This window comes from Cyprinus carpio, chromosome A18, assembly GCF_018340385.1.
Source record: "Cyprinus carpio isolate SPL01 chromosome A18, ASM1834038v1, whole genome shotgun sequence".
In the NCBI taxonomy this organism is placed as follows: domain Eukaryota; kingdom Metazoa; phylum Chordata; class Actinopteri; order Cypriniformes; family Cyprinidae; genus Cyprinus; species Cyprinus carpio.
The window spans coordinates 14,098,880-14,118,874 of NC_056589.1; the positions used below are offsets into that span (position 1 = coordinate 14,098,880).

Sequence of the window (19,995 nt, forward strand, 5' to 3'; positions counted from 1 at the left end):
AGGGATTTAACTTCCAACTGTGGGTGGGTGAATTTTGTGCTTATGGAGTGCAAGAGTGGAACTGGAGGGGAAGACACTAATTTATTGAAAACTCCTCCACTCATCATGATATCAGCTGAATATCCACTATAAATCATTTAGTCTCACAATTTGCAATATGAATGCATGTCTCTGACGTCTTCACATCTTCAAGTTCTCTGTGTCCTCGTTTTCTCTCACTCTTCTGAGCTCCACATGCTAGAGTGAAAATGAATTCATCCACATATGAAATTGTATTAGTCCATGGCACTGGTTTCTGACCTATGTGTCCTGACCGCTGGTCAGATGCAGGAAGACGTCCATCTAAGATGCAGCAGGCAGAAGGCCCGTAATGTGGCATTTAAACTCTCTTGACTCCAAATACTCTTTTGAGGTACAAAAATGGGGAAAGATTTAATGGACAATATTTTTGCAGGAGAATATGGGTGCTCTGCTCTCCATAGTATGACAACTGAATATATCTGCTGTGAATAAACAAACTGCTGGGTTTCTTTGCATATTAATTAAAAAAATGGGTTCTTTAACAAAAAATAACAATATAGCACTATGGGGCTACATGATAATGGTGAAACTGATAATCACAATTATAATTATAATTGTGATAATTAATTAAAAAAATGGTTGAAAAGAAAGGTTGTCACTATGAAGGTTTGCTAGCAGATTTATTCACAGCAAATAGCACAAGCAGCCTTATGAAGAAACTCAGACTGGCTGTATTACACTATATCACAATGGAGATTCTAAAACTTTTTTTTTTTTTCAGTGCACATTAAGCACTTGCACATGGTTGCAAAATTGGGAAAATTAAGTAAAACACTTGGCAGAAAATGTATCCATTTAAGGGGAAAAGCTCTGATTTAAACTCCCGACATCTGGCAACCCTAAGCATGACAGCTTGTGTAGGCTTGTTACCAATGCAAGATAATGGTCAACTGAAACTTTTTCTTTTTTTCAGGATAAATAACCAGCAGGCCAATATTACAGATGATTAAGCTTAATTAATCGAGAGAAGAAGAAATCTTTTAACATACTAAATAAATACACTAAAGTGAGCCCGTATGTACTATATTCCATCTTCTGAAGTCATATGTTAACTTTGTGTGAGAAACAGACCAACATTGATGTTGTTGTTCGGTAATAATCTCAAGGATCAGATCAGTCAGTTTCATGAACATAATTCAGATTATTTTGGTGAAGTTACTCAACCAATTTAGTGAAAAAAGATGACTTGAAATGACTCATGAACATGCCAAGGAGAGCTAGAGGAAAGTTTTTTCTGTGAATAAAGACACACATTTTGTCCTGTTTGTCACACTAAGCTATAGTATGGCTTCAGAAAACATGTCATATTGATGCATGGACCACTTTTATGGTACTTTTGTAGTTCTTTTTATGATTTTGGATTTTTGAGTAATTCCAGTCTTCATGCTCTTTTATTATATTGAAAATAGTGAACAGCACATTCTTCAAAAAGTCACTTTTTTTGTTCCATGGAAAAAGGAAAGCCAAAAAGGTTTAGAAGATTAAATAAACAATGACAGAACTTTTTTGGCTGAACAATCCATTTAACAGCAGTGTCCTATGCAAATCTGCACTGCCAACTATCACATACTAGACAGATTATTTCTCATCTTCTTCTATTAATTTGAAAACCTTCTGTTAGGGTATTTAGGAAAGCTGGAGGTAGGTCTTGTAGTAAATGAGGGAAAATATGGGAACTAATTAAAGACCAATGATAGCGCCCTGGTGGACACTATTGGAAACTGGTTCCTTGTGGAGCTCTCCTGAGAGAACGGCAGATCCCCAACATCCACGCACCAAAGGGTGGATCCAAACAAAGGAAATAACCACTTATCACATCTTCTCTGTCTTAATTAGAAACAATGATGATATTATTGCCTTCACTCAAACTGCACCACCACGCTTTCAACAGGAACCCCCACTGAGACCCCACAATCCATCAGAGCAAAAATAACTGTGTGGAATCTTAATATATTTATGACTGCTGCTCTGACAGGGTTCCCTCTGTGCGTTCCTAGTATTGACATCAAAGAAGCACTGTTAGGCAGCCTGGTGTTTGGGGAGATGCTCAGTAAGGTACTGTGCCAATTGGGAAAGGCCCTCCCCTTTGCTTTTTCCCTTTACCCAGCACAAGGATGGTGCAGAGCTGATACGAATATCTCACAGAACAGAAACGAGTACCCCTGTGAACTGTCTAATCTTCTCCACTTCAGAAAGAATGGCTATGGAGATGCATTGAATGGAAATTTACCTCCAGTTTGCCTCCAATGGTGCTAGTTGTGCAACTGAAGCCTATTATTTCATTCAGAGTGGGTGATCGTAAAGGCTTATGACTACATTCATCATTAAAATGTAAAGTCATGTCCATTCTCTTGAGCTTGCTATACTCTCAAGGGATCACTTAAGACAGGGCTATTTACTGTACATCCCAAAAAACAACATCGTAGTTAACATTACACCAAGTTAATGGATAATTAGGCTTCTCTCTTATAATTTACAAAATTCAATAGACAGACACTGAGACAAAACACCTACACAGACAGAAAAAAGTAAAGAAAATCAAAGCAAAATAAAGAAAAATAAGTGTATGTAGATAAGGTCTAAAAATAAGGAAAAGAGAGGAAAAGAAATTAAATTAAAGGAAAGGAAAGGAAAGGAAAGGAAAATGGAAAAAAGGAAAGGAAAGTAGATAAGGAACGGAAAATAAAATGGATGGGAGTATGTAGATAAGGTCTAAAATAACATGAAGGACCACTGCAGTCAAAAACAAACAGAAACTTACAAACGAGAGTAACCTGTTGACAGGATATATAAAGGCGGGGGAGTACCAAACAGTCACTGCAGTCAAAAACAAACAGAAACTTACAAACGAGAGTAACCTGTTGACAGGATATATAAAGGAGAACAGCAAGGTCTTTCCATTGTGGAGCAGGGACAAAACAGCTTTTTTATTATTGCTGTGCTGGCATTTTACACATTAAAAGTGCCACAAACAATCTTTCTTTGTACCATAATACAATTACAGTTCCTAAAACAAAAAGTAATTTATTTGGCCATTATTAATTTACTAATATTCACTGACTATTGATAAATGGCACCATTATTAATAATAGCAACCAATTTCTAATGACAATTAAAATCCTTTATCAAAGTCTCTATAACATAGTGCTAAAAGAATTGCAGAAAGCACCAAAGGAATGACCCTAGGAGACCCTGGTTATCATCACGGCTTACACACTCATAAACACCTTTATAGTTCATTACATTAAGCATTATGTTTCTCTGTAGTCAGTGGCAGAGGTGATATATTCGCCTAAAGCACCACTAAAGCACTGCGCCCCTCTCTCAGACACATGTTAGATCTCATTTCGTAATAAAATCACGAAATAAAATGCAACCACGTGTGACCGTTTCTGATATAAAAACAAGAGCAAGAAGCAAGATGTATTTGTAAATCTGTATATATGAGTATTTATTTTTTTATTAATAATTTATTTTACAGTGTTTTTGTTTTGTTAACTAGCATGCCATCAGTGCCATCATAAAAGATTTTCAGCATGTATACATTTATATATTTACACATTTGGAAGACGCTTTTATCCAAAGTGACTTACACTGCCTTGAAAGTATCCAATTTATCACTTAATGCATTCCCTGGGAATCGAACCCATAACCTTGGCACTGCTAGCACCATGCCCTATACTATTATTTAGTAATACCAGTATCACGACCAGATTTGTAGGTTCCTCGCCTTCGAAATCCCAATCTACCCGCAGATCACGACACAGATGGCACCAAAAACAAAAACTAACCCTATCCTAATAAAGCAAGGCTTTTAAGGCTGGAGTAAAAATCCTATTCTATTGTATTGCTCCAAAATACCTGGGAACGCTCGTCACAATGAACCGTAATGGTTTTAATATAACTGGTAATACAAATCAGATCCGCAATTATAAAATCAGAACATTAGGTTTCGCAGCTTGAGAACTAAATAGATAGCGAACATTCAATTAGTCACAGCCTGTAGATTCGTGTTTTGGAGCGGCATCTCTTACCCACCCCCCACAGGGTGCAACAGCATTCCGATGTAGAACCCTGGACAGCTCCTCTCACTTAAAGTCATGCGTGTACAAACCCAAGCACAGCTCAAAAAGACACACTGCCAACATCACCTATATTAAAATGCATCATATGAGACTTAATCTAGAATCTAACCGGTTAACCTGAATTAAGTGCCTAATCATAAGAAAAAACACCAATCCGAAAATATACAATTATAAAAACAAGTGCACAATTGCATCGTATCGTGGATACATGCTAGAAAATAAATGTTATGTGACTGATGTTATAGCAGCGTAATGCATGACTCACCCTTCTCAAAACTGATATTTTTTAAAACTTCCAGTTCCGCCATTGTAGTTGATAACAGGTAAACACCGCATTAAGACCGAATCCCTTTCGGCACCATGATCAGAAAACAAAATGTGCGCTTCGGAATGCAGGTGTCATTGCACTCTTCCATTAAACATATCTGTAATAGGACACCCTTCATCCGGAATTTATGTGCAGTTACATTTACTAGCTATAAATTTTAAATGAATCATTAAACAAAAAAAAACAAAAAAATCCAATTGATTCTTGTAATCAATACGCGCGGAAAAGCGCTCTCCAGTCTCCGCTCAGTGAGGCGCGCGCGCTCCTCTTCTCTCACTCGCGCTCGTTTCGCCTCATTCTCGGTGACTGTGATCTCCGCACTAGGCATATCTGCGCTTCTTTTCTACACATGTTCGTGAGCAGGGGGGAGGAGGGAAGACGAGGGGATGTGGGTGTTACGAAAGCGATTAACGGGTCAGCGGAACATGCAGTCTAACTCTTAGTTTCATGAGTTTTTCTTATATATCCATCTAAAAGCAAATTTCTTGAGAAGTCGTAGTTCTCCTGAGGCGCGCGTCATTTTGTCTGGTAGTTAAAGAAATAGCTAACCCCCCAAAATCCTGTAATTCCCTCATGTCGTTCCAAACAAGTGCAGATGTTCGCTTCCATCGCGTCTTTTTCCAAACCATGCAAATGAAGGGTGCTTTAATGTCATTCTGCCAACATCTCCTCTATCCACAGAAGAAATAAAGTCCCACAAGCTTGGAACAACATGAGGGTGAACATATGACAGACTTTTCGTTTTGGGATGAACTTTGGCCAGTATTTGTTTTTCCAGCAAAATGTAATTCAGAGAAACATTGCTGTCTAACAGCAACTGTTGTTTTGTTAGAGAGAGAATTCAGGTAAACTAGGCCTAGGTCACTTTTTGACACTGATTAATAAAACATGTTCCAATTTATTTGAAATCAACCTATTTCACGGGTATTTGAGATTAAACCGATTAAAACACCATCTGATTCAGTTTAAACTCATGTTTCTGGGATAATAAATGAAATTTCTCATCACATCATTACAGATGAATGTGCACTGACGCACGGTTCAGAGCTATTAGAGTTAAGTGGAAGGTTTCTAAAAGATTAATATGTCGTAATGTGTTTCTCATTCATCTATGTGCTGAAATTTTGGAATGCTGACAGTGAGAGGGAATATGATATGTAAAATAAGTAAACATTTGCTTTCAATGCTTCAGTGCAAAGTTCACCCAAAAAAATACCCTTCCAGAACTGTATGACCTTTTTTTCTACATTTACATTTGAGCAAGCAATGTTCTACTGTTTAAGATAAAAAAACACTACTGTTTCTTATGCGGTAACCAAAAGGTGTTTTGTAGAATGTTCACACTGCTCATTTCCATACAACTGAAGAACTGTAAAAAATTACTGATGCAAAAAGTTGTACAAATGAGGAAATAAATGTTGGCTCAACATAATGGTTGTGTCAAAAAAGAAAAATATGTTTGGTCAATGATTGCATGATTTCCATGACTGTACTACAAAATGTTCATCAAGAGAAAATAAATAATTGTGTTGACAGAACTTTTAACATTGCACAAAAAATATTATGTTGGCCGAGCAAAAGGGAACAGCGTCAATCATCTGAGCATGCGCAAAGGAGTTCTATCAGGCGCCTCCTGGAATTTCCCCCCACCACGAGTCACGACATTGCAGTGGTGAGTGCTTTGTGCTGCGAGGTAATGAGCAAATTTAGGTTAAGAATATATCTATTGTCTGTCAACAAAGTTTGAAATAGCTTTATTGTGAGTACCTACAGTGATTAGCAGTGCTGGAAAATCACGTTTAACTCATAAAGCTTAGCATTCCTTTCCAACTGGCATGTGATTTTAACGTTACGTTGACCCTAACGGTTAAGCATGACATGTTCCAGTTTAATATTTTTAATGGTCATGGCCAATATTTTCAAATTCCATTTGCATTTTGTACTGACATTCTTCTAAATATCTTCCTTTCTGTTCAGCAGAAGAAAGAAATTCATACAGGTTTGAAACAACATGAGGGTGAGTATATGATGACAGAACTTTCATTTTTCTGTGGAGAACCAAAAAAAGGGATCTGCAGACTTGCTGCACTTGTTAGCTGATTATCCCTCTCAGATTGTGATCTTAATGTATTTCAGGTAACTATTTCATGAAGTTGGTTGTAATGAAGCCCAATGGTGAAAAGAGTAGTTGATCCTAAACTGTCGGTAGAGTAGATGTGTAACCTCTTTGTTAATTAAGTGACTTAATAATGTCTTATTGATGACCTGTCTTTTTGGCAGACCACAGATCTAACTACTTATAGAAGGTCTGCTGTTCTTCGTGGTCTTCCCCTGTACTTGAGAGAGCCAGCTTCAATTTCAAAGACTATTAAGGTAATAAATTTGAATATCTTTATTATGGTATTACTGTTTGTGATGCAGTAGTGATTGCATAAGACATTATGCTTTCAGTCTGACACTAAAAGTCTTTTATTGTGGCCACACAAAGGCCATGAAAATGGGGATCCTGGAAGTGACTGACAGTTCTACCAACTCAGGACCATATCCCACAGTGGTCAATGTGGCTGTAGTACTGGAGGAGGAAGTTTTACTGAATTTCATTTTGTAAAGCAGATATTTGTTTTTCCAGTACAGCTATTGACTAAGAGTGATATGTCATGCTTTCTTGAACTCTCAGATCTTGTTTCGCCACTGGTTGAATACTTGTGTAATATTTTACTTGAGCCTAACAGGCAAGTTCATATGTACTTAAATAAATACATAAAATGTTCTTTATCAAAGCATAGTGTGTAATTTATTTGAAATAATGAAAAATAGACTATTTTGGTCAACATTAATGAAAAATAGACTTATTGGCCAATATAAATATTTAATACAACATTTTATTTCAATTTGAGTCTGCTTGTTGGCCCAACAAGCTATGTTTAGTCAACAGAAATTTTTAATTGACACAACATTCTATTTCAAGTTCAGTCTACATGCAGGGGTAGTCAGCACAACACAAAAAAGTTGGTTTCCGCAACTTAAATCAGGCAAACTAAAAATTTTAGGTGCAACGGAAAAAAATAAATTTTAATATTAAAGACAAAAAAAACTACAACAAAAGAATGTTCACACTGCTCATTTCCATACAACTGAAGAAAGTGACTGTCAAACTTCAAAACAAAAAATATTACCACAAAAGCACAAGAAAACTAGTCCATACAACTCATTTGCTACATTCCAAATCTTTTGAAGCCATTTGATAGTATAAGAACAGGGCTGTGTTTCTTGTTAATGATTGATCTTAGAGCTTAAGAGCATTTTCTACGAGTCATTTTACGATTGTTAGTTATTATTACCCATACTTATTCCAAAAATGCACTTAACACAGTCGCACGTAGCCGTGCTTTAAGTACTAGTTAGGAGTCGCTATCCAGTTGTCAGGTGCTGAAATGTCACCTTAGAATGGTTCGTAATTGTAGTACACACTCGGTTAGTAAAATGTTAACCTAACACTGAATACAATACAACACAAAAAAAAAAACTATAATATAATATAATATAATATAATATAATATAATATAATATAATATAATATAATATAATATAATATAATATAATAATATCAGCTTTATTTTCAGCAGCCATTACTCCAGTCTTCAGTGTCACATGATCCTTCATAAATCAATTGTAAAATGTTGATTTGGTGCTCCAATAACACATTTGATTAATAGAAATTTCAAAAGAACTGCATTTATTTTTATTATTATTATTTTGTAACATCTTAAAGTCATTACTGACACATTTGATCAATGTACCCTTGCTGAATAAAAGTATTCATGCCTTTAAAAAAAATCCTACTGACCCCAAACTTCTGAATGTTAGTATATGAGTTTGATATTACTGATGTCAAATCTAGTTCATCATGTTTGACTGCACAAAAGTGTAACAGCCACAATCATTATATTTGCTGAATGGAAAAAAGCAGGATGAACATTCTGCAAAAAAAAAATCATTCTGTGTTCCACAGAAGAAAGTCAAATGAGTTTGGAACAATTTGAATAAATGTATAAACAATGTATAAATACAAATATACAACATGTATACATCATGACAGAATACTTGTTTTAACTACTCCTTTTCACAGTTATTAAATTAGCCGTAATAGCTCACAAACACTAAAATCACTTCTATCCAGACCGAAATGGCTGTTAAATATGTTCAGTGTGTGATGTACCAAGTTAAATATGCTCACTCAATGTTTCAATTGGTGAGCACTTCACTGTGAAGCCTCTGTCACACTCATCCATCACACAGCATCAGTGACAGGTGGAAATAAAGCTTTATAAAATATAAGCAAGTCTGGATCTTGTCGTCAGTTCCTTCGAGGGTTTCATATTCCCATAAATAAGCCGGATTTGTTCAAGACTCTCTGTGTGTGTGTGGCAGTGCCCTTAAAGTGCTAAATGTCAAATGGGACATTGTTGCTGACTGAAAAACAAAATCTAAACTAACCAATCAAACTCCCAAGAATAGATCCAGATAGATGTGGAGTAATGTAGATGTTACCAGAGCTGTGAACTGGTTTGGAATGAAGATGATACAATCAATATTGTCTGAGGAATCTGATAGGTCAGGACAATGTTAGGCTTCCCTTCTTCATGTGTGTAATTGTGTGGCAAGAAAATATTTCTGAGGTGATATCAAATTGGGCTGGCCAGGCATTACTGGGGGAATCAAAGCACTAGTCTATTGTATAATCAATTTACACACCAACACACACATACGCAGCTCTTGGTTTTATTTTAGAAGTGATTCATATCATATTAAACCTCTAATATTTTCTAGTGATGCATATAAACTTGATTTCCACTTCATCCTTACTCCTTATTTTTCCTGTTTCATTCTTATTTTCTCCTTCATCATTATTGCACTTGCCATCTGAGACAAACAAGCAAGCAAATGACTATAAAACAGTGAGAGAGAGAGAGAGAGAGAGAGAGAGAGAGAGAGTGAGACACAGTTTGAGAGGGAGAAACTGGAAACCAGCGCAATATAAAAAGGGACCTGTGGAATTGGGACGCAAACACAGGTTTCATAAACTTAAATCACTTGCTTTTGTCATTTTCCAGGCAGGTTGATCCATCTCTGGCTGTGGGAGAAGTAAAACCGTTTAAAGAACGAATGAGGGTAAATTACTGCAGTGGTGCAACCCAGCATGCCAAGCAAGAAGAGCCAGACAAAACACCTCCCTTCAGACAGACAGGCGGGCTGCAGCCCACAGAGCTGATGCACATCATGCTTCTACTGCCCAGCCACTAGACAACAATCACGCCTGTCTCAGAGGAACAAACCCACCACCACACAACTGCATCTTGATCATGTCAATATATGGCACTAGAATATGGGTGTGGTAGTTCTGAAGCATTAATGCAGATTATAATGATCTTGAAAGGGTGTCACTGCAGAGTAAATGCTGATTATATGTAAATGGTCTAAATGGTGATTGTACTTATACAGACTGATTATAGCCAAAGCAAACCCAACCCGTATAAAAACTCATTCATCTGATGTATCTTCCATCAGTGAAAAAAATGTGAGCATAGCACTTGTTTCAAGTTCTACTTATAAATTACATTTTAATTTATTAATTCAGTTATACACATATTTTCCAGTTGTTTGTGACTGAATAAGTATTTTTGTAATGAACTATTTTATAGAGATCACACTTAGCGTGAGTAATTTCTAGCTGAAGACAGGCACAACTAGAAAAATGTAAACTACTGTTTAAAAGTCTGTGGGTGTCACGCCCCTGGACTCATTATGTTGTGTTTTCCCTCCACATGTGTTCCGTGTCCCTGTTAATTAGTTATTCCATGCACCTGTGTTTCCCCAATTATCCCGTGTTTATAAGCCATTTGGATTTGGACTCTCGTTTTGTGTATTCCTCGTCTCCTCGTTCCTGGCTTCATTAACTCCTAGCGTAGTGTGACAGAAGAACCAACCTATAAACAGTTACCTCCGTTTGTCTGCCGGTTTTTTCTCAGTTTTTTCTTTCCATTATGTTGTCCCATGGATCTCCTCCTTCACCCAGGAATACCTCCTCCTCCTGCTGGAGCAGGCAGAGAAATCACTCGGGGCCCACACCAGACTGTTCTTGGTATTGCCAAGCCTCATCAACTACCCGGACGACGTGCTCTGTGCGTTCTACGATGCCAGTTTGAACATTGTGCAATATCAAGTGACTAAGCGGAGGAACGCCACGGATGGAGTGCGCAAGCCATCAGACCTGGTGCAAGAGCCGGCTGCAGAGCCCACCACGAGGGAGAAAGCTGCAGTCAGTGTGCTCCTAGCTCCCTCACCTCCACCGTCATCCGTCAATCCATCAGCTCCACTGGGCTCCCTCGTCCCTCCGGCTCTGCCTTGGTCGAGCGTTGACCCGCCATCACTTCTGGACTACTCTCCTCTGGCTGCGCCTCGTCGCTCCATCCTACCAGCACCAATGGGCTCCTTCCTCCCACCAGCTCCACCTTGGTCCTTAGTCACTCTGGCTCCACTGTGGATTTCTGGATCTCCGCCTCAGTCGCCAGAGCCCTCTGCTCCACCCTGGCCCCTGGATCCTTGCTGCCCCCTGGCTCGTTGGCTCTCCGTCTCCGCCTTGGGCTCCTCCTCCACCTGCTCCGCCGCTGTGGTCGGCCCCATGGTGTCGGCGGCCATTCCTCCTCCATGGCTCCTCCCTCCAGCAGCTCCACTGGGAGTTGACATCATGGCTGTGGCCTGGGTCCAGCAGGACCCCTCCAGCTCCAAGTTCCTTCTGTCTCCTCCCTGGACTTTGTCTGCCGGCCCCCTCCCGGATATCCATCCTCCTCCTAAACCTCCTCCCTAGTTCCCACCCACTCCCCGTCCCATGTTGTTCCTATGGTGCGAAGACGCACTTTCCAGGAGGGGGGAGTAATGTCACACCCATGGACTCATTATGTTGTGTTTTCCCTCCACATGTGTTCCGTGTCCCTGTTAATTAGTTATTCCATGCACCTGTGTTTCCCCAATTACTCCATGTTTATAAGCCCTAGTCCTTTCAGGTTGCGTTTGTTGGTTCTTGAATGTCTTCCATGTGCTCTATGTTCCCCATTTGGATTATAAAGACTCTCGTTTCGTGAATTCCTCGTCTCCTCATTCCTGGCTTCCTTGACTCCTAGCATAGTGTGACATTAGGTCAGTAATTTTTAAAGAAAATAATATCTTATTTCAGCAAGGATGCATTAAATTGATCAAAAGTAACAGAAAAGACATTTATAATGTTTTTATTTATAAGATTCAGATGAAGGCCAAAAGGAACACCTTTTCAGCCATCACAAGAGAAACTGGCCGGTACAAATCTGTGATTTCTATGATCTTGCAGCTTTACAATGACACTAATTCATTCAGTCCAAAAAGGCTGGTTGTCCATGTAAGACAAATGCAAGAGAAGACAGGACAATTCAGAGACTCTCAATGGGGAAAACTTTCAAAAATTCAACTTTAATTACTAAACAAATCATAACTTAACAGGGTAAGGATCTCTCTCGGCATGTTTAAGAGAAGGCGGACTGAAAGCGCACTGCAGTGATGAAGCCTCTGTTCAACAGAAATAATCAAAAGTCTAGGCTCACCTTTGCTGAGGAGCATGTTGTGTGGACATAGGAGAACAGGTCCAAAGTTCACTTTAGTGACGAGAGCAAGTTTCATTTATTTGGGTCTGATGGGAATCATTGTGTTTGGGATCAAACTGGGGAAGACTGAAAGCCAAGTGCGTAAAGATGTCAGTGAAAGTTGAAGAAGGAAGTGTCTTGGTTTGGGGGATGTTTTGTACAGCAGGAGTTGGGCCACTTATACAGATACATGGCAGAGTGAATGCAAATGTTTATCAGAACCTCCTTCAGCAACATGCAGTTCCTTCCCTGCAATCATCTCCCAATCAGCCTGCAATTCTAATGCAAGACAATGCCCCCGTCACACTGCAAAACAGATAAAGCGGTTCCTTGAAGGTAAGAACATTAAAATAATGAAATGGCCGGCCCAGATTCCTGATCTAAACCAGACTGAAAATCGCAGGAATATCTTTGGAGACAAGGTTATGGCTAAGAAATACACTACAGTTACCAGACTGGACGAGACTGGAAGAAGAGTGGACCAAGATCACACCAGTGCAGTGTAAGAAACTAGTGATGTCCTGCACCGCAGATGTCCTGAAGTCATTCAAAGCAGGGGCCTCTACAATTCTTACTAATTTTTGACAGCTGTAACCCTCACAATTTTTTGTTGTAATTTTCCTTGGTGCTACAGTGGTTACTGTTGTCTTATTTTGATCAACGTGTTTCCCACAAAATAAAGGTTTTTGTTGAAATGCTTTGGTTATTTTGTCAAACATGTTAGTATAACAGTGGTGTACCAACAACTAATATTCCTTCAAATTTTGAGCAATGAAGATTAACAATATTTCAGAAAAAAATTCAAGTATTCATAGATTTCTCTCTTTCTCTCTCTCACTTTTTCCCACCTCAAAGTTTTGCACTGTAGTGTATATTTATTTATAGAAGTTAAAATGTATTAAAATGTTGCTCATTTTCATGGATTTTTTTTTTTTATTATTGATATTTCTAGGTTTTTTGAGCACTGTGGAAGCATAAATAAATATAATTCAATATAGAAATTTACACTTACATTTCCAAGCCTGGAAATCATAACATAATTTTTATATATATATATATATATATATATATATATATATATATATATATAAATATATATATATATATATATATATATATATATATAAAGCATAAAAAATGAAAAATTAAATGTCTGGAAATGTCACAGGAAAAGGTGGTCAAAACGTCATTTAAAGCATCTGATGAACATATTAAGATCTGTGATCTAGCATTAGGTAGGCTTTAACCTTTAGCATTTAATAATGAGAATTTATAGCCTGGCTCTTAGCACATCTGTCAGTATTCCCTCCTATACTCCTGTCTCTTCAATTTGCATGTAAGCATGGCTGGTCAAATTCTTTCATTTTTTTTAAAACAATCTGTAGCTATTTGTAGTGGGTACTGCTGTAATATTTCTGTCAATCTGTCAGCAATGTGGCCTTGGGGACTCAGTCCCATTTAAACAAACAGCATCAAGTCAAGATGGACCGATTTCCTTTCAGTACTTCCAGGCAGCACAGGCGCTTTATTATTCTCATGATGTGAGATACAGCACCACCTTGTGTATACCAGCCCCAAATGCATTTGGTGGTCAAGTAATTAAAAACCACTCTTCACATTTCCTGAGAATTGGAGAAGTGCAAAATCCCCACTTCTCATATTTTTCTGTATATCGATGCTGCATTATGATATATCCATCACACACACATAAACCTACCATGGAAGATGCTGTTGTCAGACAGAAAATGGCGGCAATACTGTGGGCTTCCATGTTTGTCCATCTTCCTGTAGCTCATGATGGGATCCAGGAAGGATGGAGAGCGGAATATCTGTAATGGAGAAAAAAAAAACAGCATCCAGCATTAAATTAAAATATGCATGTTGCATACATTAAGACATATTCAAATGGTAAATGTTTTGACCCATGTGCTATGACAAGCTAGATGTTGATGTTCAGTCTCACATCTCGTCAGGCACAAAGTGCTCTGATTGAAAATGACAGGTGCAGACCAACAATAACAACACTGATTGTACTGATGGCATTACAAAAGAGATTGTAGAGAAAGAGAGAGGCAAATAAGCAGAGAATGAAAAGGAGTGTGTATGTGTGTTGGGTAGAAAGGGACTGAGAGGGCTGAAGGTACCCTGGGAGAGTTTATTACACAGCCATGTCAATTATAAATGCAGAATACATAGGTGTAAAATGATAAATTGAGAACTTCCCTGAGGTGTAAATTAGGATGTGCCGTATCACCTCTCTGTTCTTCACAATTTTCTTTCTTTTTTTTTAATTAATTGAAATGCAGGATTTTTAATTACATGCAAAACCACAATCAACTCAATTATAAATAAATAAATAAATAAATAAATAAAGGTGGTTCATTAAAACCAGATAATGGGGGGAGAAGACTCACTCAACTCAATAAATAAAGGGATGCTCATAAATAAATAAATAATAATAAATAAATAAAAATATTGCTTTGAAGAACCTGCTCAATACAACCGCTACTTTTTGAATGGAATCCTTCTAATTTCCCATAAATAAATAAAATAGAATAAATAAAAAAGTATTGCTTTGGATTCCATAAGAAGTGAAAAACTTGTATTTAGCCAGAGCACGTGGTATATTTTTTATTTCTGTGGGGATAAAAAGTATAAAAATGAAAAGTATGAGAATGTACAACTTAAGCACTCAATAGGATTTTTTTAGAATCTGGTGGCTCCTTTATAAAAATGAAAGTATGCCTGAATACTGGGAGCAGGCAGCAACTCAATACGGAGTTTTGGCTTACTGCAGCAATGCAGCAATGCGGCGTGGCATGGAGTTGATCAGTCTGTGGCACTGCTCAGGTGTTATGAGAGCCCAGGTTGCTCTGATAGTGGCCTTCAGCTCTTCTGGCATATCAGATCTTCCTCTTCCCAATACCCCATAGATTTTCTATGGGGTTAAGGTCAGGCGAGTTTGCTGGCCAATTAAGAACAGGGATACCATGGTCCTTAAACCAGGTACTGGAAGCTTTGGCATTGTGTGCTGGGGCCAAGTCCTGCTGGAAAATGAAATCTGCATCTCCATAAAGTTGGTCAGCAGCAGGAAGCATGAAGTGCTCTAAAACTTCCTGGTACACGGCTGTGTTGACCTTGGACCTCAGAAAACACAGTGGACCAACACCAGCAGATGACATGGCACCGAAAACCATTACTGACTGTGGAAACTTTCCACTGGACCTCAAGAAATGTGGATTGTGTGCCTCTCCTCTCTTCCTCCAAACTCTGGGACCCTGATATCCAAAGGAAATGCAAAATTTACTTTCATCAGAGCACATAACTTTGGACTACTCAGCAGCAGTCCAGTCCTTTTTGAAGCGAGACGCTTCTGACGCTGTCTGTTGTTCAAAAGTGGCTTGACACAAGGAATGCGACAGCTGAAACCCATGTCTTGCATATGTCTTTGTGTAGTGGTTCTTGAAGCACTGACTCCAGCTGCAGTCCACTCTTTGTGAATCTCCCCCACATTTTTGAATGGGTTTTGTTTCACAATCCTCTCCAGGGGCCAGAATGATAAGCGGTTATCCCTATTGCTTGTACACTTTTTTCTATCACATCTTTTCCTTCCCTTCGCTTCTCTGTTAATGTGCTTGGACACAAAGCTCTGTGAACAGCCAGCCTCTTTTTGCAATGACCTTTTGTGTCTTGCCCTCCTTGTCCAAGGTGTGCCAATGGTCGTCTTTTGGACAACTGTCAATTCAGCAGTCTTCCCCATGATTGTGTAGCCTACAGAACTAGACTGAGAGACCATTTAAAGGCTTTGCAGGTGTTTGAGTTAATTAACTGATTAGAGTGTTGCACCAGGTGTCTTCAATATCGAACCTTTTCACAATATTCTAATTTTCTGAGATACTGAATTTGGGATTTTCCTTAGTTGTCAGTTATAAACATCAAAATTAAAAGAAATAAACATTTGAAATATATCAGTCTGTCTGTAATGGATAAATATAATATACAAGTTTCACTTTTTGAATTTAGGAATTAGTGAAATAAATCAACTTTTTGATGATATTCTAATTATATGACCAGCACCTGTATATAAAAAATAAAAATAAAAATAAACAAAATAAAAAGGAAATTTAAAAATAATTAAATAAATTAACTTATTATATTAATTAATATTATATTATAATATATAAATATAATAAATAAAATAACATTTTGAAAAAAAAATGTGAACAAATAATGTAAATATTTCAATAAATGTAAAAATAGTCAAACTTTAGAAGTACAATAATCTACATTATATACAAACATTCTAACAATGTCTGTGTGTGTGATGTGTGTGTGTGTATAGCTGAAATAGAAAGCTTTTGTAACATTATAAAGTCTTAATTGAATGCATCCTTGCTGAATACAAGCATTATAGAAGCATTAATAAAAACAATTTTGACCCCAAACTTTTGAACTTATTTAAACACTAATAATAATAATAAATGTTTTTAGAAAAGCAAATCAGCATATTAAAATAATTTTTGAACCAAGCATAAGAGACTTCTTTTAAAAACATGATTTTTTTTTTTTTTTTTAATCTTACCATTCTAAAACTTTTGACACATAGGACAACAAGAATAATTTATGATCAGACGTTTAAACCCCATGGATGAATAACCACTTCCATAGATAAAAAAAAAAAAAAAAACTAATACAATATGCAGTTTGCTATCCATAATTGGTGGAATGAAGAGCATATGGAGCTGGATCGTAACAGAAACTATTCACTCTAACTCTAACCCCCCACAAAGTCTATGCGTTTGACCCTTTGGCCTCAGTCTGCACTAATTTCCTGAAACAAGCTAAATTAGACTCTAAAGCAGGAGCCGACGGGGGTCTTGCTTTTTCCGGAACTTTCTCCCTCAGGATGTCCCATAAATCACCAGCAGACAAACACACAACATGTGCTGCTGGAGAAAAAAAACTTCACAGAATAATGCACAATCAGTAACAGAGATGTAAATGAAAAATGGTTACTTTAAAACATCCAATACTGCACAGACAGTTCAGGAAGAGACTCCATGGGATGTATTTTAAAGAAAAAGTAGCTTCTATGTGGCTGAAGGTCCAAATCAGGGACAATGCCATATTCAGAGCATCCCTAGAGTGTATGTGCATTCTCAACTGGTGATTCTCACACTGCCATGATTCAAGACAAACCGACAAAAAGGCAGTCTTGAATCTCAAAGACGAATAAAACATGTTGTAAACACAATCCATACAGCCCAGGTGAACTGTTTCAAATACTGCCTGCTGTTAGTGTGAGGATAAAACCCCTCGCTCCATTCAGCTCTCCTGGTTTCTCTCATCTTCTGATTTGTCGCTTACTGTCAAAATAGCTGCAATATAAATGTGAGGGTAATCAAAAGCTGTCACATGTGCTTGAGAAATGTATTCCTGTGACTATGAGGCACATTAGCTATGGGATAAGAGGCTAGCAGCCCTTTCAGCGGGCATTATCCACACAGAGGGAGAAAATTGAGAATGATTACAGTGTCAGAGTGTGGTAATGTGAGCACTTGGCTTTTCAATAAACCATGCTGTTTGTACTGTCATAAGAAAGTCCCATCTGCCCCTGAGGAACACAATCTGGTTTGGTGGCGTCCCATTATTAGGAAGTGGAAATATAACCTTCCTGGATTATACCTGCATCTCTAGCTTCTGTTGCAGAAGCAAAGCAAGGATGAACTCATTTCAGTAACAAGGCTCACTGAGGGGGAGTATGATGGACAGTGGTCACATTTCTGTGTATAAAATCAATACAAATCACTGAAGGTTTTAGGCGCATTCACACTGACGACAAATAGCTGGATGTTTGGCAAGTTGCTGTATTGTTGGTTGCTAGTAGGCATTTCCATTCAGATCTCACTGGTAGTCGAATTGCCGCTGTACATTTGCATAAATGTAATATGCAAAACTTTCTCGCATCACTATCAGTCTCGGTCACTAATGACACCTCCAATGGCAAGCTCTCATCAAAACCAAACGACTTCCAGTTGGTTTCTCAGTGTAAATCACTCCGTGTAAACACACCTTTAGTCATCAATAGTGTGTTTATCTTGTCAAGTAAGAAATTAGGCACAGTTATTTTATTTGTATCTCTCCTAAATTTAATTTTAAAACACTTGCCTGCCACTAACACACTACAAGACTTTTAAAGTCCTCAGATTGCTGTTTTTTTTCTGTCTGTCGTCGCCCATGTCACTTCCACTCAAAACACTTTTCACTACAGGACCTGGATCACAGACAGTTCTAGATATTTAACCTGCTAAGTATCTCTCGGGCATCTGGGATGCATCAGCACTTCTCTTAGATTGTGTCTTTCATAATTCAAGCACAGCTATTGCCTTTATGAATCTTGTCGTGTGTGACTGGTATTAGTCTATAAACTGACAACATTTGCATGAAAAAGAAACCGTTCTAATGGGGTAACATATCAATCTTAAATAAACTTTCAAATACAAATGATAATTTAGGCTTAGACCAAGAAGATGACAAACAGTCAGCTCACCAGCATCTTATTTATCAGGTGCCATTGGCCTTTTTAGCATTTTTAAGGCATTTATTTAATCTCTGAAGGTCCTAACTACTTTCAACAAAGGAACAGGCAATTTTCCCATTTATTTAGCTGTGTGCTGATATATGCGATATAATTTCAGATCTGACAAATGTACTAATCTAAGTAGACAGTAATAATTTGTCTCTCAGCAGATCGTCTATCAACTAATGCCCCTGCCATAAAAATACAGCAACTAACAATGACTTAATTTAGCATTCATATGCCCTGCATTGCTGAAAATGCTACCATGTATTAGCTACACTGGTTAGCCGGACTATAACGCTAAATTAATGGTACAACCATCAATACATTTTAATTTAGTTGTTAAAGGGATACTCCACCCCAAAATGAACATTTTGTCATTAATCACTTACCCCCATGTCGTTCCAAACCCGTAAAAGCTCCGTTTGCACTTTAATTGTGCAGAAGTCCAACTAAAGATATACTCAAATATATTTGATTGTGCTAAAAAGGAACTATTGCAAGTATACTTAAAGTACACTTTAAATATGTTGCATTTAAAGACCGATATTATTCAAAGATCATACAATCCTCATCAATAGTGACATTAAAACACATTTACGCTTAATATTAAGAAATGTGCATTGTGTTTTTACTAGGGATAACTTTAGTTCCATTAACTAAAACGTGCTTTCATGAATACAAAAAAAAAAAAATAAAAACAAAACAAACAAAAAAAAAAAAGAAAAAAATTAAAATGTAAATGTTAAGCCTGCATCCATTGTGATTCTTGTATGTGACTGTGAGTAATTATATTAGAAGAAAGGAAGGTCATTAATAAATCAGTGAGTATGAGAGGGTTTGAACACAGGGGATTGGGGTGACAGCACTTAAAATAGATTTAACTGTGGGGGTAGCGTCTAACCCTGTGACCCCACAACCCTTCTGACTGTAAAGCAAGACACTTTCCCCCTACAAGCCCCTTCTTCAGAGCCCTCCCTTATCCTGCAGAAAAAGTGGACGGCCTCTCTCACTCTCCCTGTCAAGCAGAGTAAAGATCAGTCCAGCTAAACTGCTGACTCGTGTTTCTGAATCATCATCTGTATCTGAAAACTTGTTTCATTCACAAACAGATTTCTAACAGATTCTAATAATGCTGTTACATTATTCCCAAGATTTTGTCATCTTTTTAGAGAGCATCACTATATTTGTTACATCTATCTCTTTAAGCTTTTGTTTTCAGTGCCCACTTGCTCCCCCATGGAATCA

General features: G+C 37.7%; 1 protein-coding gene and 1 long non-coding RNA gene across 6 annotated transcripts in view; one reads left to right on the forward strand and one right to left on the reverse strand.

Annotated features, from left to right (window-relative positions):
- LOC109077599 (1-phosphatidylinositol 4,5-bisphosphate phosphodiesterase eta-1-like) overlaps positions 1-19,995 on the reverse strand; it is a 78,877-nt gene that overhangs the window by 55,420 nt on the left and 3,462 nt on the right. For 4 of the 5 annotated variants that reach the window (XM_042775056.1, XM_042775058.1, XM_042775060.1 and 1 more), the window contains exon 2: positions 13,885-13,996. In XM_042775056.1, the coding sequence (XP_042630990.1) occupies positions 13,885-13,963 (79 nt within the window). In that variant the 5' untranslated portion in view covers positions 13,964-13,996. Of the gene's footprint in view, positions 1-4,431; positions 5,637-13,884; positions 13,997-19,995 lie in introns of those variants that run through there. The other variant, XM_042775057.1, reaches the window with a different exon arrangement.
- Positions 6,128-6,964, forward strand: LOC109066120. Its single transcript, XR_006162462.1, has 3 exons — positions 6,128-6,187; positions 6,472-6,511; positions 6,775-6,964. It is a non-coding gene; the product is annotated as an uncharacterized LOC109066120 (long non-coding RNA).